Source organism: Vipera berus (assembly GCF_964194415.1).
Source record: "Vipera berus genome assembly, chromosome: 8".
NCBI lineage: Eukaryota > Metazoa > Chordata > Lepidosauria > Squamata > Viperidae > Vipera > Vipera berus.
In genome coordinates, this window is record NC_138211.1 from 8334048 (window position 1) to 8355604 (window position 21557).

General features: G+C 43.4%; 2 protein-coding genes across 2 annotated transcripts in view; one reads left to right on the forward strand and one right to left on the reverse strand.

Annotated features, from left to right (window-relative positions):
• LOC308671467 (uncharacterized protein) overlaps nt 1-21557 on the reverse strand; it is a 292505-nt gene that overhangs the window by 247449 nt on the left and 23499 nt on the right. The gene's annotated exons all lie outside the window — the stretch shown is intronic.
• Nucleotides 723-21557, forward strand: part of KIRREL3 (kirre like nephrin family adhesion molecule 3) — a gene marked incomplete at its 3' end in the record, with an annotated part of 598284 nt that continues 577449 nt past the window's right edge. The window contains exon 1 of the mRNA XM_081333655.1: nt 723-780. Within this exon, the coding sequence (XP_081189781.1) occupies nt 726-780 (55 nt within the window). The 5' untranslated portion in view covers nt 723-725. The remainder of the gene's footprint in view (nt 781-21557) is intronic.

Consider the following 21557-nt stretch of genomic DNA (forward strand, 5'->3'; position numbering starts at 1 on the left):
AGGCGCCCGCCTCTCGCTTCTCCCCTCAGCCGCCGCTTCCCCAAACTTGGAACGCTCGCGGCTTCTCCCCCAACCCTCAGCGCGCCGCCCGCCCGCCTGAGGCGCTCGCCTGAGGCGCTCGCCTCTCGCCGCCGCCGCCGCCGCCGCTTCCCCAAACTTGTAATGCTCGCAGCTCCCTCCGCCTGCCCGCCTGCCCGCCTGCCCGCCTGCCCGCCTGGCCTCCCCTTGGCCAGGAGTTCCTCTTTCAAGCCTAACCCGCTGGCCGCGTCAGTCAGTCAGTCAGTCAGGCGGGCGGGCAGGCAGCGGCGGTAGGAGGAGCTCCTTCGCGGGAGGAGGAGGAGGAGGAGGAGGCGGCGGCCGGCGAGGCTCGGAGACTCGGGAATGGAGCGGCGGAGAGCGCGTACATGAGCGACGAGGCCGGCCAGCTCGTCAGTCGAACGGGGAAGCCGGGGAGGCAAAAAGCGGAGGAGCCGGAGCCGCCGCCGCTGCCGCTGCCTCTGCTTCGCTCCGGCTCCGCTCAGCCGCCGTGGCCGCTACCGCTGGGGTGGGGGAAGCTCGCGAGGGGCTCCGGGCACCCGAGGCAAAGAGGAGCGTCGGCCGGGAGGAGGAGGAGGAGGAGGAGGCGGACGCGGCGGCTGATCGCTGGGCTAGCGCGCCGACCACGGCGGGCGATCCAACGGCTCGAGCGCGCAACTTCGCCTCGCATCTCCCGCCAACTCCGAGGAATGAAAGCTTTCCAGGCGGATTTGGCTCTGCTCTGCTTCTTTCTGCTCAGCCAAGGTAAGCGAAAGACAACCCCCCCCCCGCACACACACATAGCCCCGTTGGATTTTTTTCCCCATCCTTCCTTCCTTCCTTCCTTCCTTCCTTCCTTCCTTCCTTCCTTCCTTCCTTCCTTCGTTCCTTCGTTCCTTCGTTCCTTCCTTCTTTACTTCCTTCCTTCCTTCCTTCCTTCCTTCCTTCCTTCCTTCCTTCCTTCCTTCCTTCCTTCCTTCCTTCCTTCCGTTACTTTTTCCAGCCCGGGGAATTCGGGTCGTCGGGACTGACTCTGGGATGGGAAACCCGCCCGACCTGCGCTTAGAAGAAGAAAGAGGGGAGGACGGGGGAGGAGGGGAAACGGGGGGGGGGACGAGAGAAACTCCTGGCGACTTGGTGCCCGGAGCTGCCCCTTGCACCCTTCTCGGGCTCTCTCCCCGTTGCCCGAAGAGGAGAAGGGGACCTGGGAAGGCGGGCGAGGTGTGCGTTTCTCTTTGGGAAACAGCTGAACGGATGCCCGCCTGCCTTTGCATTGCTCGGCTTTTTCTTTCTTCTCTCCTTCTCCTAAAAAGAAAGAAAGAAAAAGAAAAAGAAAGAAAAATGACTTTTGCTCTTGCCCGCCGACGGTGAAAGCGGGGTTCGAGAAGGCTTTTGAGATGCCCTTTTCTGCGCGCCTGGAAAGAAGGGGGAAGGGGTGGGGGGAGGAGGAGGAGGAGGAGGAGGAGGAGGGGGCAACAGCTCCTTCTTGGCCACCTTTGCTCAGAAGGGTCGACCAGGGACTTTTTGTTCTTTCTTTTTTAAGCATCCTTATTCCACCATAAGCTGCCTCGAAGTGTTGGTAGGGTTTTTTTTTTTTTGGGGGGGGGGGGATTTGCCCGGTAGAGGTTGGTCCTTCTTCAGCTCCTCCGCGGTTTTGTTCAGGTATCGGCGTCTCTTGGATTACTCCGAGGCAGCAGGCGAGAGAACAGGCGTTGCGATTTCCCGAAGGGCAGAGGCGATTGCCTTCGGTTTGGATTTGGGGGTGGGGGGCTTCAGCAGAAGCCTGTAGGGTTAAGTGCGACCGTAGGAGTGACCGGAGTCTGGTCTGCTTTCAAGGCTCAGCATCATTAGAAGAAAAAAGGAAGGCGAAAAGGGCTGTGGTGTGTGTGTGTGTGTGTGCGCGCGCGCGCGTCTGCGGGAGAGATCTCAGAAACCTGTGGTTAAACTTGAATCCTGGAAACAGCTTTCTGCTGCAGTCGCCTTGGCTTAGGAAGCAATTTGGCTTAGGAATAATTTCTGGAGGCGGGATGAAGGCTTGGATCTGGGATGTTGGAGGGTCACCTGTGGAATTAGGGAGCTGGAAGAACTTGCCTGTTGTTTTTTTTCACTGTGCCCAAAAATAAACACCCTCTCCCCGTGCCAAAGCTATGTGCCACCCTCTCCTTGGGGTGACATCCACCTGTTCTGGGAGCTGTGGTCCCTGGATGTTTTTTGTGTTGAGGAACCCAACAGGTTGCTCTGTGGGCGAAGTGAAGAGGCAAACTTAGGTGCTTATGACTGCCCAAGGTAACCCAAACTCCATCACCCTTGTACCTCCTGCAGCTGGGAGTGTGAGACTGGGTAATTATTGCTGTGCTCTCCAGTTTTCATTTTCATTTTGTGTTTTATCTTGTTTTAGCAGTTTGCGGTGGGTGGGTTGGCTCTCCTCTCCCTTTCCTTCTTGAATATAGTAGATCAGAATGGCTTCTCCCCCCCCTCTCTTTCCTTTTTATGCTTTTTATATAAGTCTGCCGGGCAAAGAGGCCGCTTTCCAAGAGGCCAAGATTTGAGAAGTCTGCTCTTGGTTATAATTTTGTGATGATGATACCAGCGGTTCTCCTCCTCACTTTTTGGTACCAGGAACTGCTATGTTAGAGGAACGTATAGAGAGTTGGAGGTACATACAGACAGGCTTTTAGATCTAACAGGGGTTTGTTCATTTCCCCTCCCCCCTTCTTCCTGATTTTCTGCTTCAAATCTGGGCAGGCAGGAAAGAGGAATGCACCTTTAAAAGTAAAATTCCAGAGCTCTTTTCTGCCCATTCCATAAAAAGTGTGTCCTTAAAGTGCTTGTTGGTATCTTTTGGGGTGATGGTGTAGATCTTTGGCCAAAGCTATTCCTGTTCCTTTCTACAGCAGAGTAATTAGTGTGTGTGTGTGTGTGTGTGTGTGTGTGTGTTTATATTTGAAGGCACAAATGATAGGATGGCAGGAAACTGTGTTAATAGTTCAGCAAAACTTGCCTGGGGAATCTGGCATTGCTTTCATCCTTTTGCTGTAAAGACCAAGCCAGCATCTAAAGTACTGTTAAAAGACTGAACGGGATGAGCTTTATACAAGAAGTTTTCTCTGCCAGATGAATATCTAAATCATTTGCTACTGGTGGGACTTCTTTCCCATGCATCTTTAGTAGATTATGACCTGAAGGTCCATTATTTTTCAGGGGTAAGATACTAGAGACATTTTTGTGGATATGATTTCTTTTTCCTCTTTCCTTTCTTTGCTGTGAAGTTTGATGGTCTTAACAGTGCATGCCAAATTCTTTAGTGACTACTTAAGTTTTAAGGCTACTATGTGCTGCCCACAAGGCTGTTGATACTGAGTTAAAAGCCCAGCAGTATCAATTAGGAAGTGAGAACAAGCACTGGTCTAGTCCTCAAGGCTGGAAGAAGATCTGCATTGGGTTAGGGAGGAAAAAAATTAACTAGCTGCAGAATAATATATTTGGGAACTGGGAGCAAGAAGGAATCTGTAAGGGATTTGTGTCTGGCTGAGATGTATAAATAAAATTACTGAGTACAGAACGGTGACATCTGAAAATTCCTGTCTTATCCAGGGTCTCACAAGAATATGCACTTTTGCATGAAATGATGTCCATTCAAGTCCTTCAAATAAGGTGGTCAAAGAGGGGTGAGCTTTCAGAAACTGGGTCATATCACTCAGCCTTGGGAAGTGATGGCTGATCATCAGATAGGAATATCTACTTACTGTTTTCCAAATCACTTGTTTTGTAAGGATGTTCTGCATCTCGGCATTCCCTTTAAGCAAGTCTTAGTGATTTCTCTTGGCTAATGTTTCATGGTGCAAAGTACATCCATTTTTATTTATTTATTTTTTTTGAAGAGAGACGGCTAATATGCTCCTGGGTTCTTGCGGAGCTTTTTTTTTTAAAGCCACTTAGCAGTATAATTTTCAGACTTGATCTTCGAAGCCAAATTTCAGTTGTACCACCAACATGTAAAAGTTTAGGGGCAAATCCACAGTGCTCGCTTTTCCACACCTGTGGTACCTTAAGTCAGAGTCTCGGTATTGTACAGTAATTAAAATGGGAAGGGATCTGGAAAAGCACAGATTGGAAGGGCTCCATTTATAGTCATCTTAAGTTTCCCTTAAGATGGCACAGCAGCTCAAGAAATTGCTTCTCTGTGGGCGGTGTTAGGCTTCTTGGTCAGCATGTATATATAAGTAGCCGATATCCTGTCTCAGGATGGATGGATTTGGTCTGTTCCTCCCACCTTACTGATTTTTCCCTTCATGCTGCTTTTGCTTTCCCTAAGCTGTCAGGGCTATATAGTATGTCATGAAAACTAATACAATGTCACGAGACAATTCACCTCCTACAGTACCAGTCTGATACAACAGTGGTGTTCCTTGGTAGAAAAAAAAATGTGTCCCTGTCACAGGCAAAAACACCAAGGCTTTTGGTAATTAGTGTTTTTCCTAGGTTTTGCTTTGGATTTTCTGTTCCCTTGCTCTGAAATAGCTTAGGGTAGAAATAAGGAAAGAGACTCCCCCTTATCTCTTCCCTTCTCAGTCCTGATAGCATCCTCACTGAGTTTTTGAGCAGTATGTTGCTGTCACATAGCAAACCTCTAGAGCTGGTGCTATAAGAACTTCCACCTCTACCTCCTCCTCTTCCTTCCCCTTCTCCAACTCAACAACATTCGACAAAGGACTTTTGCATATCTGGGTAGCTTGGGGAGGAATGCTGTTTCTCAGTGGAGCTTAGAAACCAGAGTCTCTATTTGAACTTTAGGCACGTATTCCACATATCGGCTTGCATCTATTGGTCGAGATGGCTAAGAATTGTGGGGCAAGCTGACTCCATAATTTGAGACTCTGTCATGGGTTGGCCCATTTCCTCCACCATTGCCACACGTGCCCCACTGACTTGTGTGATACTGTTATGTGGAGCTCAGTTTTTCTTCTGTTTGTAGCAGGAGAGATTGCAAAGGCTCTTCCACCTGGCCACTTAAGTAAAGCCGTTGAATGGTAAGTGACAGCAGGTGCACCTAAGGTTCTGTTGTGGGTCTTGCCATGTATACAACAGTGCAGACTTCTAATGGCTTTTCCAAAATAGAAATCAATATAGGAAACAGAGGTCTTTCTTGGATAAAGTTACACCAATGAGGCATGTTCTAGGCACCTTCTGGTTGGGAAGACCTTCTCTTTATGTATTCAACGTCCACGCAAAGGAAGACAAGAGTCAGGCCTTTTCTGCATTCCCTTTGGAGTAGTTTCTCAAAGAGAAGTCCTTTGACATTTTTTTTTCAGGCTTTCCACCAAGACTTCAGAAAGTATCTTATTTATCATTCCGTTTTTCTGCTGCTCTTAGCAGTATTTGATATTTTGCAATCTGCAATAATACCTAAGATATTTAATGCAGTCTAGTGCAGAACTGGATCATCTGATCAGTGCTGGGTGAAAAACCAACAGGGAACCAGCCGTGCTGAATAAAAATTGAAAAGAATGAAGCTACTTAAAATTAATAGTAAGATGCTCTTTGGCTCTCAATTCCCTTTTGAAAAGAAAGTTCATGGAGAATTTAGCTAACGATAATCAGTTTTCCTCTTGGAAATATTACCTGTTCAATCTTTCTAGAGGGTTCTTCTATGTGCAGATCTAACAGACATTTAAATACGTGCGTTTCGCCGCGGGCGAGAGGCGGCCCCCTTCCGGCCGCGCTCCGCTCCCGTGACGGACGGCTCTCCGCACCGGGCCGGGCGGCCCGGCTATCCGAGGCCCACCGAGGCTCCTCGGCGCTGCGGAGAATCAGGTCGTCTACGAATGATTTAGCACCAGGTTCCCCGCGAACGTGCGACATTTAAATACATTTTCTATGTTTTCTCCCCTCAACGTCAATCTTCAATCAGTGTCCCACCAGAACTATAGCATTTATTACAGCATAGTATACTTTTGATGCGTAACTATGTTGTCTAGATTTTGGGTTGGGATGTAACATTTTAGCTAAAATGTGGTTGTGATGTCAGATACACTGAAGAATGAATGAAGTTATGGGTGAGGTCTTCTAAGATTCCCGTACCATAGTACAAGTGGACTAGTATCCTGCATTCATGTAGATACGTGGTTTAGAAAGAAGATTTCTCATCCTTGTTAAGTATTAGCAAGGACTAAAGTTCTTATTAGACTTAAGTATTTTTTTTCTCATAAATTCTTGCTGGGAAATCTGCTCGATGTAAAATTGAGTCAGGTTTTGGAGTAGGGAGCATTTGAGACACCTTAGCACAAGGCTGGAGGATTTATAATTTAAGTATAAGGAAGGTGGCATGTTTGGGGAAATATCAAAATGTTCATTTAGGGAAAGATCTAAAAGAGTGGCTGGGGTTTGGGAGGTAGACAATACAGTAGTAATCCAAAGTGGGTAGAGAGGTAAACAAACAATTTGTGGCACATTTGCTCAAATAAGAGAAAGACGTAGTAAAGAAAGAAAGGCGTAGACTCGTAGTTACGTAGGCATATGTTGCACCAAACATTATTGCCATGTGGAAGAAGCTTTTGAATGAAGCCAAGAGCAATTTCCCCTTACAACCCTAACCTGAAGATTTATCTGAGAATATACTTTGCATCAAGTGGGGTCAGTATTTTAGAATCTTAGTTTGCTCGGTCTAGGTTTAAATTATTGCTTTCTTAATGAGAAGCATGCAGAAACTTGTTTTTCCCCTTCCTGCAGTGAGACACACTTCATAAGAAGTCTCTCCAAAGTCTATTTTCTTCTTCTTCTTTATCTGTGGGTATTGAATGGCTGCTTCGGTCCGGAAGAAGCCAATGTCCCAGTGATTTTGGTGGAACTCACCTCCTGTATGTTCTTCGGCTTGCCATTAAAGGCAGAATCTGTAGGGAGACTTTCCACAATAGGATCTGTCTGTCATTTTAATATTTATTATACTCTAATTTTCCTTATTTTTTATTTTTTTTTAATTTTAATTCCATTTATATCCCGCCCTTCTCCGAAGACTCAGGGCGGCTTACAAGCTTAGCAGTAGCCTTCATTCTATGTATATGCCTGCTTGTTAGGGCTTTCACACACACCCCCGAGCGGCATTATTACAAAGTCAGCTTAATTGCCCCCAACAATCTGGGTCCTCATTTTACCTACCTCGGAAGGATGGAAGGCTGAGTCAACCTTGAGCCTGGTGGGACTCGAACCTGCACTGATTGCAGGCAGCTGGTGTTACTTAAGGAGGCATTAGCCCACTGCTCCACCAAGGCTCCTTGAGGGGTTCCTGGTGCTCTCTGAGCTTCACTGTTTTCCTGAAGATGTTTCATTACCCCCAACCAATACTGATGATGTTACTTAGTTTGGGTAATGAAAAATCTCCAAGAAAACAACCAAGATCAGAGAGAGCACCTCCTCATTTCAAATACAAACATACTCCTTTATTAGCTCCTTATTTGGCAATGGCTTAGTATGGTAAGAGGACTCAGCCCCCTTATCTGTCAATCCTGGTTTGTAAATTCCTTTCCTGAGTGGCATTATGGCTTGGGCAACAAGAGAGTGCCTTCATGAGGTGTGTGAACTTAGCCAATGAGTCAGTGAAACATTGTTCTGAAATGTTTGCAGAAACTTTTGTGAGCCTTGTACTTAGTTAGGCTACCCCTGTCAACTGAGTCTATTAGGAGCTCTTCTCAAAGAATTGGATTCACCGGAGGAAGGGGGAGGGGAATGGGCAAAAATCATTTTTACAATCTAAAATCAAGGTTGCTTATTTATTTATTTTTCTTGAACTCATGAATAGACTTTCTTCTTTTGTGCTTTTTAGAGGCTGGTAAAGGTGCTTTCCCCCCTCCTTTTATGCACATAGTCTGTAATCTGCCTCTTCTTTGCTAATCTGCCTCCTTTTTCTGTTCAGTTTAAATCATGAGCCAGACTTTTTTTTTTTTTTTGGTAAATCTGTGCCTCACGGGGACACACTTATTATACCTACATACTTTTTAATCAATGGAGCAGACACCAACCTCCTGGAAGCATTGTCTTCCTCCCAATTTCTGTTTAAAGCTTTCAGAGAAATAGGGGTTCCATATCTATGGTAAGATCACACACTTGTTTACAATGTTATCTCTCAAAGTCTTTTCTACATACTGTTAAAGAGATTCCAGTTCTTAATTAGTGATTATCTCTGCACTATTTCTGATGAATGAAAGTTAAGCTAACGATTTTATAAATGAAGTGAAATAGTTTTCCCTTTATTACACTGCTTAGAAGCATTTATCATCTGCTCGAAGATGGCATTTTCTCCCAATATAATTCCTGGGTTGTTGTTTTTTTTTAAAAAAACAGAGTGGGTGCTTTTCCCAGTCTAGAGCAGGGGTCCCCAACCTCTGGTCTGTGGATCGATAAGAGTCCACAGCATGTCAGAAACCAGGCCACACAAACAAATGAAGCCCCATCTGTGGGATGCAGGCAACACACAAAACCACATGCCCTCTGGTCCAAAGTTTGACAAACTTTGATTCACCCCAAGTGGTTCATCTTGCAAAGGGAAGGAAGTCATAGTGAAGGGGAGAAGATCTCAGTGATGCAAGGAGGATGTGCATCAATGAGTTTGCTAAGCCACATGACCAGGAGAATCCTTATCACCTCTCATAAGGTGATAAGGAAGTTCTCATCCAGCTTTACATACACAACATACTTGAACTGAGTCACAGAAGACGAACTCAGCCAAAGCTGTGTAGGGTGTTTCGGTTGAAATGTTGAACTTAGATTTAGGAAGTTCATATTCTAGTCAACCTCAGTCTGGTATGTTCATTGGTGTGTTAGGGCCAGTTACTCTCTTTCAGTAGCTTCACAGGGCTGCTGTGGGGAGAATTTGGAAGAAAGTGTTAAAGTGAATGGTACCCCACTCTTGAAGGAATGGTGGGATATGAATCTATCTGTTACAAAAGTTAAGTAAGTTTGGCTTTCTGTGGCTACTCATTCAGATCTTCTGGTTTCTGTTCCAAGTGACAAAATGTTCTGGCACATCACCTTTAATTGTTAAAAATATTTGCATGCTGCTTCATAGTTGTAACACCTGGCAGCATTTTGCAATAGTAACAAAACAAACAATGGCTGGCAAACAGTGCAATTTGTTCAAAGCAAAATTGGGAAGAGTTAATCCTTTGACAAATCAGGAAGATCTGATTTTAAGTGACACACACTGTTGTGTTGGATTCTGATGTATCGCAAGAGGAAGTCATTTTATTGGGCAAGTGTTGCTGTTCCAAAGACTCGTTGCAAGGAGCAGTCATGCTTGTTGTTGTTGTTGTTAGTTGCGAAGTCATGTCCGACCCATTGCGACCCTATGGACAATGTTCCTCCAGGCCTTCCTGTCCTCTACCATCTTCTGGAGTCCATTTAGGCTCACGCCTACTGCTTCAATGACTCCATCCAGCCACCTCATTCTCTGTCGTCCCCTTCTTCTATTGCCCTCAATCTTTCCCAGCATTAGGTTCTTCTCCAGTGAGTCCTTCCTTCTCATTAGGTGGCCAAAGTATTTGAGTTTTAGCTTCAGGATCTGGCCTTCTAAAGAGCAGTCAGGGTTGATCTCCTCTAGGACTGACCGGTTTGATCGCCTTGCAGTCCAAGGAACTCGCAGGAGTCTTCTCCAGCACCATAGTTCAAAGGCTTCAATTCTTTGGCGCTCAGCCTTTCTTATGGTCCAGCTTTCACTGCCATACATTGCAACTGGGAAGACCATAGCCTTGACTATGCGCACTTTTGTTGACAGGGTGATGTCAGTCATGCTTAGAAATGCAAATACACTCATTTCTAAATGATTTTGATCATTTTTTAAAGACATGCTTCAGAATCCTGGTTGTTTTTTTTTCCTTATAGGTAGTTTTGCCTAGAGCAAGTGGCATAACTGCCAGCACAAGTGAGAATCCAGGGTTTATGCCCTTATTTCATTTTTAAGGAAAAAGACTACCTTGTTTATTCCACTGGACAAACAGAAAAAAAGTCCTCACATAAAGTATTATTGCCCGCTGAAAGAAGCAAAGGAACTTGGTTGTGTTACTTGCCACCCGAAAATATTCATAGCAGAAACATGGGTTATATATTATCAGTAAATGACAGTGATGGCTAAGTGTTTCCTTTATACTGCAACAATTTAGCAAACTCATCTTGGAAACAAATGTCTTGTAAAACTGCAACATTTAAGCCTCGTGTCAATATTGTTATGATGATCAAATAAGTGTCAGGGCTATTTATGCGTGCAGTAACAATTTAGGAATGTTGGTCTCGCAACTATAATCTGAACTCAGGCCAGCTTTTTTGAGGGTGGTTAAGGGAAGGAAAGAGAACCCTTATCTTTGGCATGATGTATTTAGATTATCATGGACAACTGTTTGTCTGAAATGGTATTGGGTTTCCTGCTTGAGCAGAGGGTTGGACTAGAAGACCTCCAAGGTCCCTTCCAACTCTGCTGTTCTGTTATTCTGAAAACTGTGTTAGACCCGTGTATGTGCATAGAAATCACCATTTTTACATTCCTGGAGACTGGAATGAAAGTAGTAAACTTGAGGACTTCAGGGCACTCCCTCTGCCTTTTAACTTCTTTTAACTTCTGTTTTAATCCTGTTTTTAATTGTATTCCTTTATAGCTTTTATTTGTAAACTGCCCAGAGTCACCCAGTGAATGAGATGGGCCTTATCTAAATTTGATAAATAAAAATAAATAAAATAAACCATATTTGGGGAAATCTTTGTGAATCAGAGATGCAGTATCTATAATATCTTGGTTAGATGTGCGTTAAAAATGGGGGTAAAGAAATCACATATTGCCGACATAAAAGGAACAAAAGGTTTTGGTTTATGATGTACATTTATTTTGAGGGATGGTCAAATAGATGAGCAGGGCAGTATTGAATATGGAATATTCAAATGTGAGTATAAACACAAGGATCCCTTGTGAATGGGATGATGGAGAGAATTACTAAGCCATTCATGATTGTTTTTGGAGAGAAGCCAACAGCCCTTAATGTTCTTACACGAGTGCACAGGTGGTAAGTTTCCAAAGATGCCGATTTGCATTGGAATCTCATCAGGCTGAGCTGGAGGTATATTTGATATCCTTTTGTACAGTGATTTTAGCATCTGGCCTATGTCTGTATTTACAGCTCAGTCTGTGTAGGACAGAAGAATGCCCAGTGAATGTCTACAGCAACCCACTAGTCCATGAAAATGATTGTCCTATTTTTTGTAGTAGTTAATGCCCAATTTCCTGGCACTGTTATTATGGACATTCTGCAAAAGAGGTAGGGAATGTTCTGATAACCATTCACTGCAGCTATCCTAAAGGACGGTTGGCTGAAATGCTATCATTTTTTGAGCAGAATCAGCATGCCGGCTCTCCAAAGTGTGAAAGAACCTGTAATTCTGACTTCCAAGAAAAATAAAATAAGGGGGGGTCATAGGTTCTGTTTGTCAAGAATAGTTGTGGCTTTTTGCAGTTGTTGACTTTTGTAAACAATTCCCAGCAGAATACCAGCACATACAGTTCTCCTCAGAGCATGAAAATGGCTTAATTTTGAAAGTAAGCATTGGTTCTTACCTCACCTCTTCCTTCATCTTTACCGATGAAAATGTTCATTAGATTAAAATTGAAATAATATGGGTGTTGCTTAAAAGGGACCTACTGAACAACATCACTATTTATACACCAGTGTACATTCCTCAATTACACTTTGGTGGCAGCATCTCAATGGTGGGCGATTTATTTAATTGCAACTCACTTCAGACAAGTCATGTAAAGCTGGCAAGGATGCACCTTGCAGACTCAGGAAGAGGAAACTGCAGTTTCCACTTTGACATTTGTCAACTGGATACTGTGAAAATCCTTGGGAAAAGCTATATTTCATCCCGGTGGAGTTGAAAACAATTCAAAGAGTTTTGTAGCATCTGTTCAGTTTCCTATGGACTAAGGATTGCTTCAGGTGCCCATTGGATATGGTTCTAAACCAAAGCTCCAGTGTTGCAGTTTGGATTGAGTATTGGACTCGAACTATCCTACAGATAGTCCTCAATGTACAACTGCTCTCTTAAAGTGATTTGCTTAATGACCCTGTGATTCACTTAACCACATCACTTGCTTTATGACCATTGTAAAATTGAGTCCAGTCATGTGTTGTCTTGACTTACAACTCCAATGAACTTATATGAAAAATTCTGGGTTCCACAAGTTGAGGGTTACCTGCTTGCTTGGTCTAGTCATAACTGCTCAGATTAATTAGACATTGAAAGATGGCTTTAATCTGGATGTCACTGAAACCAGATCATTAACCATAATGTTGCTTATGCAATAGGTAATGCATTTGCTTTTCTAGCTGCTGCCTAAGGATCAATCGCTCTTCCATCACGGTATGTCACCTTGCATCCCGTCAGTTGACAAGAAGTCCTGAAGCTTGCTATGGCTTGGCTGGAGACTTTCTTTCAAGAGTGGAGAGCAGTAAGACCAGGAGGGTCATTAAGAGGAGAAAATGTATTAACACGCTGCCACGTTTATTGCTTTTAGAGAGAGAACTGCTTTGGTTCCAGATGATTGCAGCTTTGATGACTTCTTGGCTGGGTCAGAATAGCTGCTGTGGAAGAGCCACAGAGATTAGACAGAAGTAGGAGAACTATTTTAGGCTTCCTAATAAATTGTTTCTGGCTCCTGTTTGCATTAAGCTTGTTTTCTTCCAGCATGTCCTTTACTGCTCGGTGCCTGTTAATTTGGGTCTGATTGGTCACTGCCCACCATTAAGCAATTTGCAGACAATTGAACACTCCATCCAACCACAGCCTAAGTCTCTTGCTTCCCTTCTGCGTGTGTCTCTGGGAGCACTAAGAAAACACCCTGCGCGTTAAAGTGGGATGCCCTTATAACCTCGATATTTGGAAAAGAGTAAGGTAGCTAGTCTCCCCTCCCCCCCCACGTGTACGGAATGTTAATTCCAGACTCAATAGGGCCAGTGGTGCTGTAGCTCTCCTAACATTGGTCTGTTGGTGGCAGCAGCAGCACTTTTATCGGATGGAACAAGCAGCTGTGTCTGACTTTACCTTTGCTGTTTCTACCAGAGAGCCAAAGAAAGGCTGATTCTCTAGGTAGGATGCTTCCAGTTTTGCTACAAACAGCAGCAATTTGAGATGATAAGATAAGGTAACCTTTATGGTGGTAGTTGTTTTTTTACTCATTAACACACTGGCACACATTAAAAATGAAATGCTCTTGTCTGCTCTCAAAAGAAATGTGTGTGTGTGTGTGTGTGTGTGTGTGTGTGTCTGTGTGTATGTATTGTGTGTGTATGTGTATATATATATAAAAGGTAAAGGTTCCCCCGCACATGCGTGCTAGTTGTTTCCGACTCTAGGGGCCAGTGCTCATCTCCGTTTCAAAGCCGAAGAGCCAGCGCTTGTCTGAGGACGTCTCCGTGGTCATGTGGCCGGCATGACTAGATGCCAAAGGCGCACGGAACGCTGTTACCTTCCCACCGTAGTGGTCCCTATTTTTCTACTTGCATTTTTACATGCTTTCGAACTGCTAGGTTGGCAGAAGCTGGGACGAGTAACAGGCGCTCACTCTGTTACGCGGCACTCGGGATTCGACCCGCCAAACTGCCGACCTTCCGATAGACAAGCTCAGCATCCTAACCCACTGAGCCACCGCGTCCCTTTGTGTGTGTGTGTGTGTGTGTGTGTGTGTGTGTGTGTGTATATATATATATATATATATATATATATATATATATATATCCATACACACACATTACATACATACATACATACATACATACATACATACATACATACATACATATTTATACATATGCAGACAGACACCCACCCACCCACAGCTGGACAGACACACAGATATATTAATCACTATCCATTTTGAATACATAATGGAAGGAGGAAACTTGAGAGTTCACAAGGTTGACATTATATGGAACAAAGCTGTAACTGAATCTAGATGTTCTGCTTTACTTATGGCACCTACAGCAGAACACTCCTCCCCGAAGATAATGAGAAAAACTGGTCATGGAGAAGATGTGTAGTGTCCCTGACAATACTGCAGACCCTAGTGAAACATTTCTTATATTCCATTTTCCTGGATAGAAGGAAGTGAACTTCCAATAACCTTTTCTACCATCCCCACTACTCTGCACTGCCTTAGAGAGTGTAAACTGAGGTGCATGGGATCATTGTTCTGGACAGATCAGTGGTTATTTTGGATTCACCGATCTTAAGAGATGCAATATTCTTGGGACTTGGCGGAGACTGAGTGTCTTCTCTCTAGTGTTGCCTACGGAGAGGAAATGGATAAATAAAGCTGGGTCCACACAGTGCACTAAATAATGTGATTTATTTAGTGCTGCCTTAGCATGCTGTAAACCCAGCTATTGCGATTTATGAGCACCGATGGTGGTTTAGCATATTGTACAAATATAACCAATGGTGACTTATTCCGCAAACTGGCATTAAGCAAATGATGGCTAAATGCAATATATGAATCCTGACTAAAACGAATCAGACGCTAGCATTCATCACCTAAGGCTGTCTATGGTTGACAGTTATTCCTCAACGGCTATCCTTTGCTTACCAGTAAAACCAATTTTTTTATGAGTAAAGCCAAATTTGGTGGATTAGTTCTTTTTTTATTGGATTATTGGCATTTCTTCTAGTAAAGCTAAATCAGAAAAGTTTCAGGCACAGGCTTAATATTCTCCTGATGGATTCTGGAGAAGACACAGGATGTTTCTGCTATTTTCTTATTCACCAAAAGTATCATATTTTGGTCTTCTTCCATTAGTTCTGTGAGTTAACTCGACCTATATTTGGAACTTTGTTCCTGAAAACATCCCAGGAAAGGAGAGGTATTATCTAATATGTATAACATTACTCTTTTACCAGTGTAAATGTACGCTTTTAAGCCTCTTCTAGTATAACAAACACAGGTAATATCACTTTTTTTTCTTTTACTATCCTACAATGCTCCATTATTCATAGGCCTTTATCTTTTTCCTCATCTTTGTCTTATTGATGACCTCTGCTCTCTCCACGTTAATAATAATAATAATAATAATAATAATAATAATAATAATAATAATAATAATAATAATAAGAAGAAGAAGAAGAAGAAGAAGAAGAAGAAGAAGAAGAAGAAGAAGAAGAAGAAGAAGAAGAAGAAGAAGAAGAAGAAGAAGAAGAAGAAGTAGTTGGAAGGGACCTTGGAGGTCATCTAGTCCAACCCCCTGCTCAGGCAGGAAACCCTATACCATTTCAGACAAATGGCTGTCCAGTCTCTTCTTAAAAACTTCCAGTGTTGGAGCATTCACCACCTCTGGAGGCAGGTTGTTCCACTGGTTAATTGTTCTCACTGTCAGGAAGTTTCTCCTTAGTTCTAGGTTGCTTCTCTCCTTGACTAGTTTCCATCCGTTGCTTCTTGTCCTGCTTTCAGGGGCTTTGGCAGTTTCTGCTGCTGTTATTATTTAAATCTATATGCTGCCTGGCTCCCAGTGGCTGTGGGAGGTTTACAAATGATTTAAAATATGGAAAACAAGGCAATAAAAGCATCAAGAAACGAAAAAAAGAGTAGAGATGCCAGAATGACAAATTGGTTGGGAACAACAACAACAAACTAGGTTAAAAGGAGGTTTCAGTCATCCTCGCTAAAGGCCTGGGTGAAGAGCCAGGTTTTCAGGCCCCTTTGTAAAACCAGCAGGAGAGGGGTCCATTTTGATCTAAGGGGAACTTTAGTCCAGAGGGAAGCCACGTGACAGAGAAAACCTGCTTCCAGGCTCCCAATGGAAGACGTTGCTTAACTGAAGGAATCTGAAGCTTTCTGCCAGATCAAATTGGCTGGGCAGATAGTATGGGAGATTGGTGGGACTCTCAGCTAACCAAATCCTACGCCATGCACATCTGTGGAGATCCTCCCGTCATCCAGGTCAGGGTTGTCCCAAAGGTGGTTTTTCAAAAGGCAACTGGACTTCCTTTGTTTTTCCTTGAAGACATTTCGCTGCTCATCCAAGAAGCTTCTTCAATTCTGACTGAATGGTGGAGAATGGAAGGATTTATATTCCTTGCAGTCATCTGGTCATTAGTATTCTTTCTGAGAGTCACTGAAGCCACCTGGAGGTTTATCTGTGCCCTCAAGTTCACGTGAATAGTGCAAAAGCATGTGGAACCTCCTTGAAAGTGCTGAAAGGCGCTATATTCCCTCTACAAGCTTGTGACATTTCTGGCTCTTGCGTGTCTTGCTAGTGTCTCTTTTCTGCATTCGGAAGAATTTCTGAAGATGGTGGCTTTCTTTGGTCACATTCCAGACTACAGTACTGCTTTAAAAGATAGAAATTTAAAATAAAGCCAGATGTTTTTCTAATCTTCAAAGCCCTTTAGATGAAATTGGTCGAGTTTTAAAAAATTGGCGGAAATTAGTGGTCATACTGATGTCTCTATTTTCACACACACACACACACACACACTGACCCCCTTATGAAATGTCATCTTTTCCTAACAACCCATTCATCTTTTCTTCATGAAATCTAACACAGAATTGCTGTACTTCTTCCTTTATAGGTGTGTGTGCGGTACTTCTCTTTTACAGTTTTGATCTCTCGCTGCTTTTCTTTAATACAATGGGGATCGTAAGAGAGCAGAAAGGGCCACCTGTATGAAATGAAAAAGTAAGAAGAATAGAAGTAAATATACATACAGTATGTGAGAGGGAAAGGGGTATTGTAGGACTGGATATCTTTACAATGGAGTAGGTAACCTGGCAAATAAGCGGTGAAGCTTCCTGGTATATTCTCACCACTTGGCTTTTTTTTTTCTAATCCCTCTGACCACCTCTTAAAAAACAAACAAGTAAATCAGAAGTCAGTCCATATTTGGGAACAAGCCATCTGGTAATTCTGAAACGTTTGGAACTAAGTGATAGCTAGGAGCAGCTTACGTTGATTATGTACAGGTAGTTTTCAACATATGACCACAATTTCCTGTGATCAGAATTTCCATTTCAAAGAGATGTGGTTGTTAAGCAAAATGTACCCAATTTTACAACCTTTTGTTGTGGTGGTCGTTAAGCAAATCACCACAGTCATTAAGCAAGTGTTATTTCTTGGTTGTTCCTCTGAAACCTAGCTACAGGGTTGTTGTTGTTGTTGTTTTGCTTTTTAAAAAACAAAAACAAAAAACCAAACTCTGCAATTTCAGACATGTCAAACTCGCAATGTCACATGACGTCGCGCGATGTATCGTAACTTTTTCCCATTGCCGGCAATGGGATGGGCGTGGTTTCTCCGTGACGCTCCGGCCCGTGGGCCGGCAGTTTGACACCCCTAGCTGAAGCCTTGTTTATACTCATAAAGCAATATTCAGTACATTTTATTCAATCCAGAGTTGTTACTCAAGGCACAAATGACCAGGCACATTATGTGAAAACCTAGGTGTTTGAAAACGTCTATAATGCTGGGAAGGGTGGAAGGAAAGAGAAGACCTGTAACAAGGTGTTTAGATTCAGTTATGTGATGATGGGAGTAATCTTGGATGACCTGAAGGACCAGATTGGGGTCGGATTTTCCTGGAGAACATCTATCTGGGTCTCAGTAAGAGTTGACGCTGACTTGATGGTGGTTAATCAGTATACTTTGTTACCACTACAAGCCAGCATAGTACATTTTCTGATCTGCCCATATTCCCCACATATTCAATATATGTTTTTGATCACTGATTTTTTTTTCTGCAACAGGAGTGTTTCAAACAAGGCACAGGGTCAATAGAAGCATTATGAGCAATTTTATGAGGTTTATAAATGTTTATGTGAATATTTGACTGGTTATTCAGCTGTTTGCCTTGGATTTTTTTTATTGCATTGTATTAACTTTATTGCTTGTTGGTTTGTTTGGCTCACCCTGCGGTGGACATTTTATTGTATACTCTGGGCCTGTTATAAACTAGCAAGAGGCTGACTCTGAGGTCCATAAATCTAATAAATACTTAAATAAAAAAGGAGGGTAGCATATGCTTATGGTAATAGGGAAATGGACACCAAAACCTTGTAGAGTTTAATGAACAAGCAGCTTAATTTTTTCATTAACTGGCTTGACAAACCAAACCTGATATTGGGGCTTTTTCTTTCTGCAATGTCGCGTGGTTGCACGGAGAGACGGACCCTTGAGCTGGGTAGTATTTCTTTATTGAGTCAGAAATGAAGCTGGAGCAAAGGGGTTACCTGGCGTCTCTTTATACCTGCCCAGGTGAATGGTGACCAATAGATTTAAACCTGGGCTTCCCGCCAGTGCAGGTGGCCAATGGATTTAAACCCTGGCTTCCCGCCAGAGCTGACCATGCCCTGGGGCTGTCAACGACTCGCCCTATTCAGGCTTTCCCGCCAAAGCGGTTATAGCCTGGAGCTGTCCAGCCCCCTGCTGTGCTGACATTTCCGTGTATGCTTTAAAGCAGGGGTCTTCAAACTTGGCCCTTTTATGACTTGTGGATTTCAACTCCCAAAATTCCTCAGCCAGCGTGCCTGTCTTTAAATATATTTGCTTGGCCTTCCTGTCGTGTTTTATTGTCTTTTCATTCCTTTAGTGTGTAATCCACCCCGGAACTTTTTTTTCCGTGAGCTGATTTAGCATATCAATGCATGTCCAATTTTGTGTAAGCCATGTTGACATTCCTCCAGAGGTGAAAGGTGGAATAAGTATTATCTTGCTCAACTTTGGACCCTTTCTGGTTTGCCATCTGCTTTCTTCCTTCTGTTTGGTCGTGATAGATTCATTTCTGCTGGATAACAGCAAACGGGAACATGACATGGGTCTTCCTCTTAGAAAGAACCTTAATCTGTTCATAATTACATTAGAAATTCCCAGTGATTAAAAAGGTGCTGACAAAATCCATTTTGCCCATGTGCAAAGAAACCAACGGAAACCCTTTGAGGCAATACAACTGATTGATAGGTAGGAGTGTACAGAATAGTAATTCTCTTTTTCCCCCCTGTATGTTTAATAAAGTGGTGATTAATGACAAAAATATGGGCCAGCCCCCCCCAAAAGGCCAAGAGAGGCAGTTAAGCATTGGAGCTGCTTAACCTAATGAGCCTCTGCAATAAAAATGAAACATAACCAGCAAAGTATAATAGTCCTGTTATGTTTATAACAGCACTTCAGCAGCACAAAGCTACATGCAGATCCAAAAAGGTTCTTGTTGGGTAAGATCTTTGAGGATGGCTAGGTCCTATAGATTTGGCAAAATAACGCTGAGATCAAGGAAAATTAAAGAAAGGAGTAATCCAAAAGGTCTCCTGGCCATGTCCTTTTAGTACAATAGATGGTTTTGAGTTGTGTTTATTGGTTAGATCTAGTAGAACAAGGGTCTTCAAACTTGGCCCTTTTATGATTTGTGGACTTCAACTCCCAGAGTTCCTCAGCTAGGCACGCTGGCTGAGGAATTCTGGGAGTTGAAGTCCACAAGTCATAAAAGGGCCAAGTTTGAAGAGCCCTGGTCTAACTCTTCATTGATCTAAACTCAAGTCTGAAGCTTCTGCAAGGCATCAGGTTACCTACTCCTGATATAAGAGTGACTATGTCCTACTTGTTCTTCCAATTTTATCAAGTTTTTGTTCTGTCCTCCCCTTTCCATGTACCCCCTTTCTTAACATGGCTTGGGGGCTCAGAAAATTGGCATAGAAAGAAAATTGGCATATTATGTCTGCCCAGTTTCTCTGATATGAATTTAGGTAGCTTGAGAGCGCTCATATTTTATATTGGCTTAGCCCCAATTTGAACAGTCATAATGATTTAACACTAATTCTCTGGAGAGGGATCAACTGCTGTTAACTTTCTTTAGGACAAAGCTTAAAAGCTACTCTACTACTTTTTTGAGGCTCAGCTCTGTGGCATCTATCTGCTTTAGTTCAAATGGAACCCATCTGAGGGCCCTGGTGGTGCAGTGGTTAAAGTGCAATATGGCAGGCAAACTCTGCACACAACGTGGAGTTCGATCCTGACGGGGCTCAAGGTTGACTCTGACTTCCATCCTTCCAAGTTTGGTAAAATGAGGACCCAGATTGTTGGGGGCAAAATGCTGACATTGTAAACTGCCCAGAGAGCGCTGTAAAGCACTATGGGGTGGTATATAAGCCTAAATGCTATTTCTTTTGCTACTGCCACGCTATCTCTTTTCTTCAAGTTTGAACATTCCACCTAGTGCCTATCTGGTCTAGTGCAGGGGTCTTCAAACCTGGCCCTTTTATGACTTGTGGACTTCAACTCCTGGCATGCCTGGCTGAGGAATTCTGGGATCTGAAGTCCACAAGTCATAAAAGGGCCAAGTTTGAAGACCTCTGGTCTAATGGTTAAGTACCAGGGTAGAAAGCAAGAGACTGTGAGTTCAGGTCCTGCTTTAGCCATGAAAGCCAGCTGGGTGAGTTGTTGGGCTGCTCACTCTCCCTCAGCCAACTCACCTCACAGGGTTGTTTTGAGGGGAAAATACGAGGAGGAGGAGGAAGAATATATTGGATATGCTTGCCACCTTGAACTATTTGCAAAAATAATAAACGCAGGGAACAAATAAAATGGCTGCATCTGTCCATAAGTCCTGCATGGCTGCTACATAGCATTTCATGGGTTGTAGGCTGTGCAGATCCAGCATCCTGTCGTTTGTTTGAGGTCTGAACTGAGTATCAGTGGCAAACCAAAGCTTATGTCTGTGTATCATAAGGAGATGTGGTTAGTGTTTGTAGCAGTGTTTTTCTTGATTGGAACTAACATATTGTACTTTTTATAAGGGAACTAAGACCCAGATTGCACATATCACATTACTGTATATCCCAAAATGATGAGAGGCTTACTCAGATAATCTATTAGCCAGATCATATCACATCACGGAAGGTAATAGGAAACCATCCCTGTCAAATTTCATTTCCCCACCCCCCCACCCCCTAAAAGGTAAGAGGATCTCAGAATTATGTGGCAGAAGTGAGGGTGCGGATTCATGCATTCGCTCCGAAGCACTCTTTTCAAATGCTGTTAGTTAAACTTCAATGACTCCTAGCTAATAATGAGTGGAAGAGAAACTAGCGCTCTAAATGATGCATGCCGCTTTTGAAATGTGTGCTAATTGAAAATAGATATTTACTTCAAGTGAATATGTGCTGCCATAAAAAGATGAGTTTGAGAACTTGGCTGAAGTAGCAGGAAGCATTTATGTCCCCTTTCCTTGGGCCTGTAAACATTTCCAGTTTGTGCCAATGGGGGTGGGGGCTTTCTCTAGTGTACCCCTCCTGTCTTCAAAAGCTATTCTAGTAACAAGGCTGACCATAGAGAACCAAGTTTGCATAGGAGAGTTTCTTTCTCATCAGTGGCGACTCTTGCAAGAAAAACTCATGCCCTTGTTATCACCTTCTTGGACTACTACAGGGGTCTTCAAACTTGGCCCTTTTATGACTTGTGGGACTTCAACTCCCAGAATTCCTTAGCCAGCGTGCCTGGCTGAGGAATTCTGGGAGTTGAAGTCCACAAGTC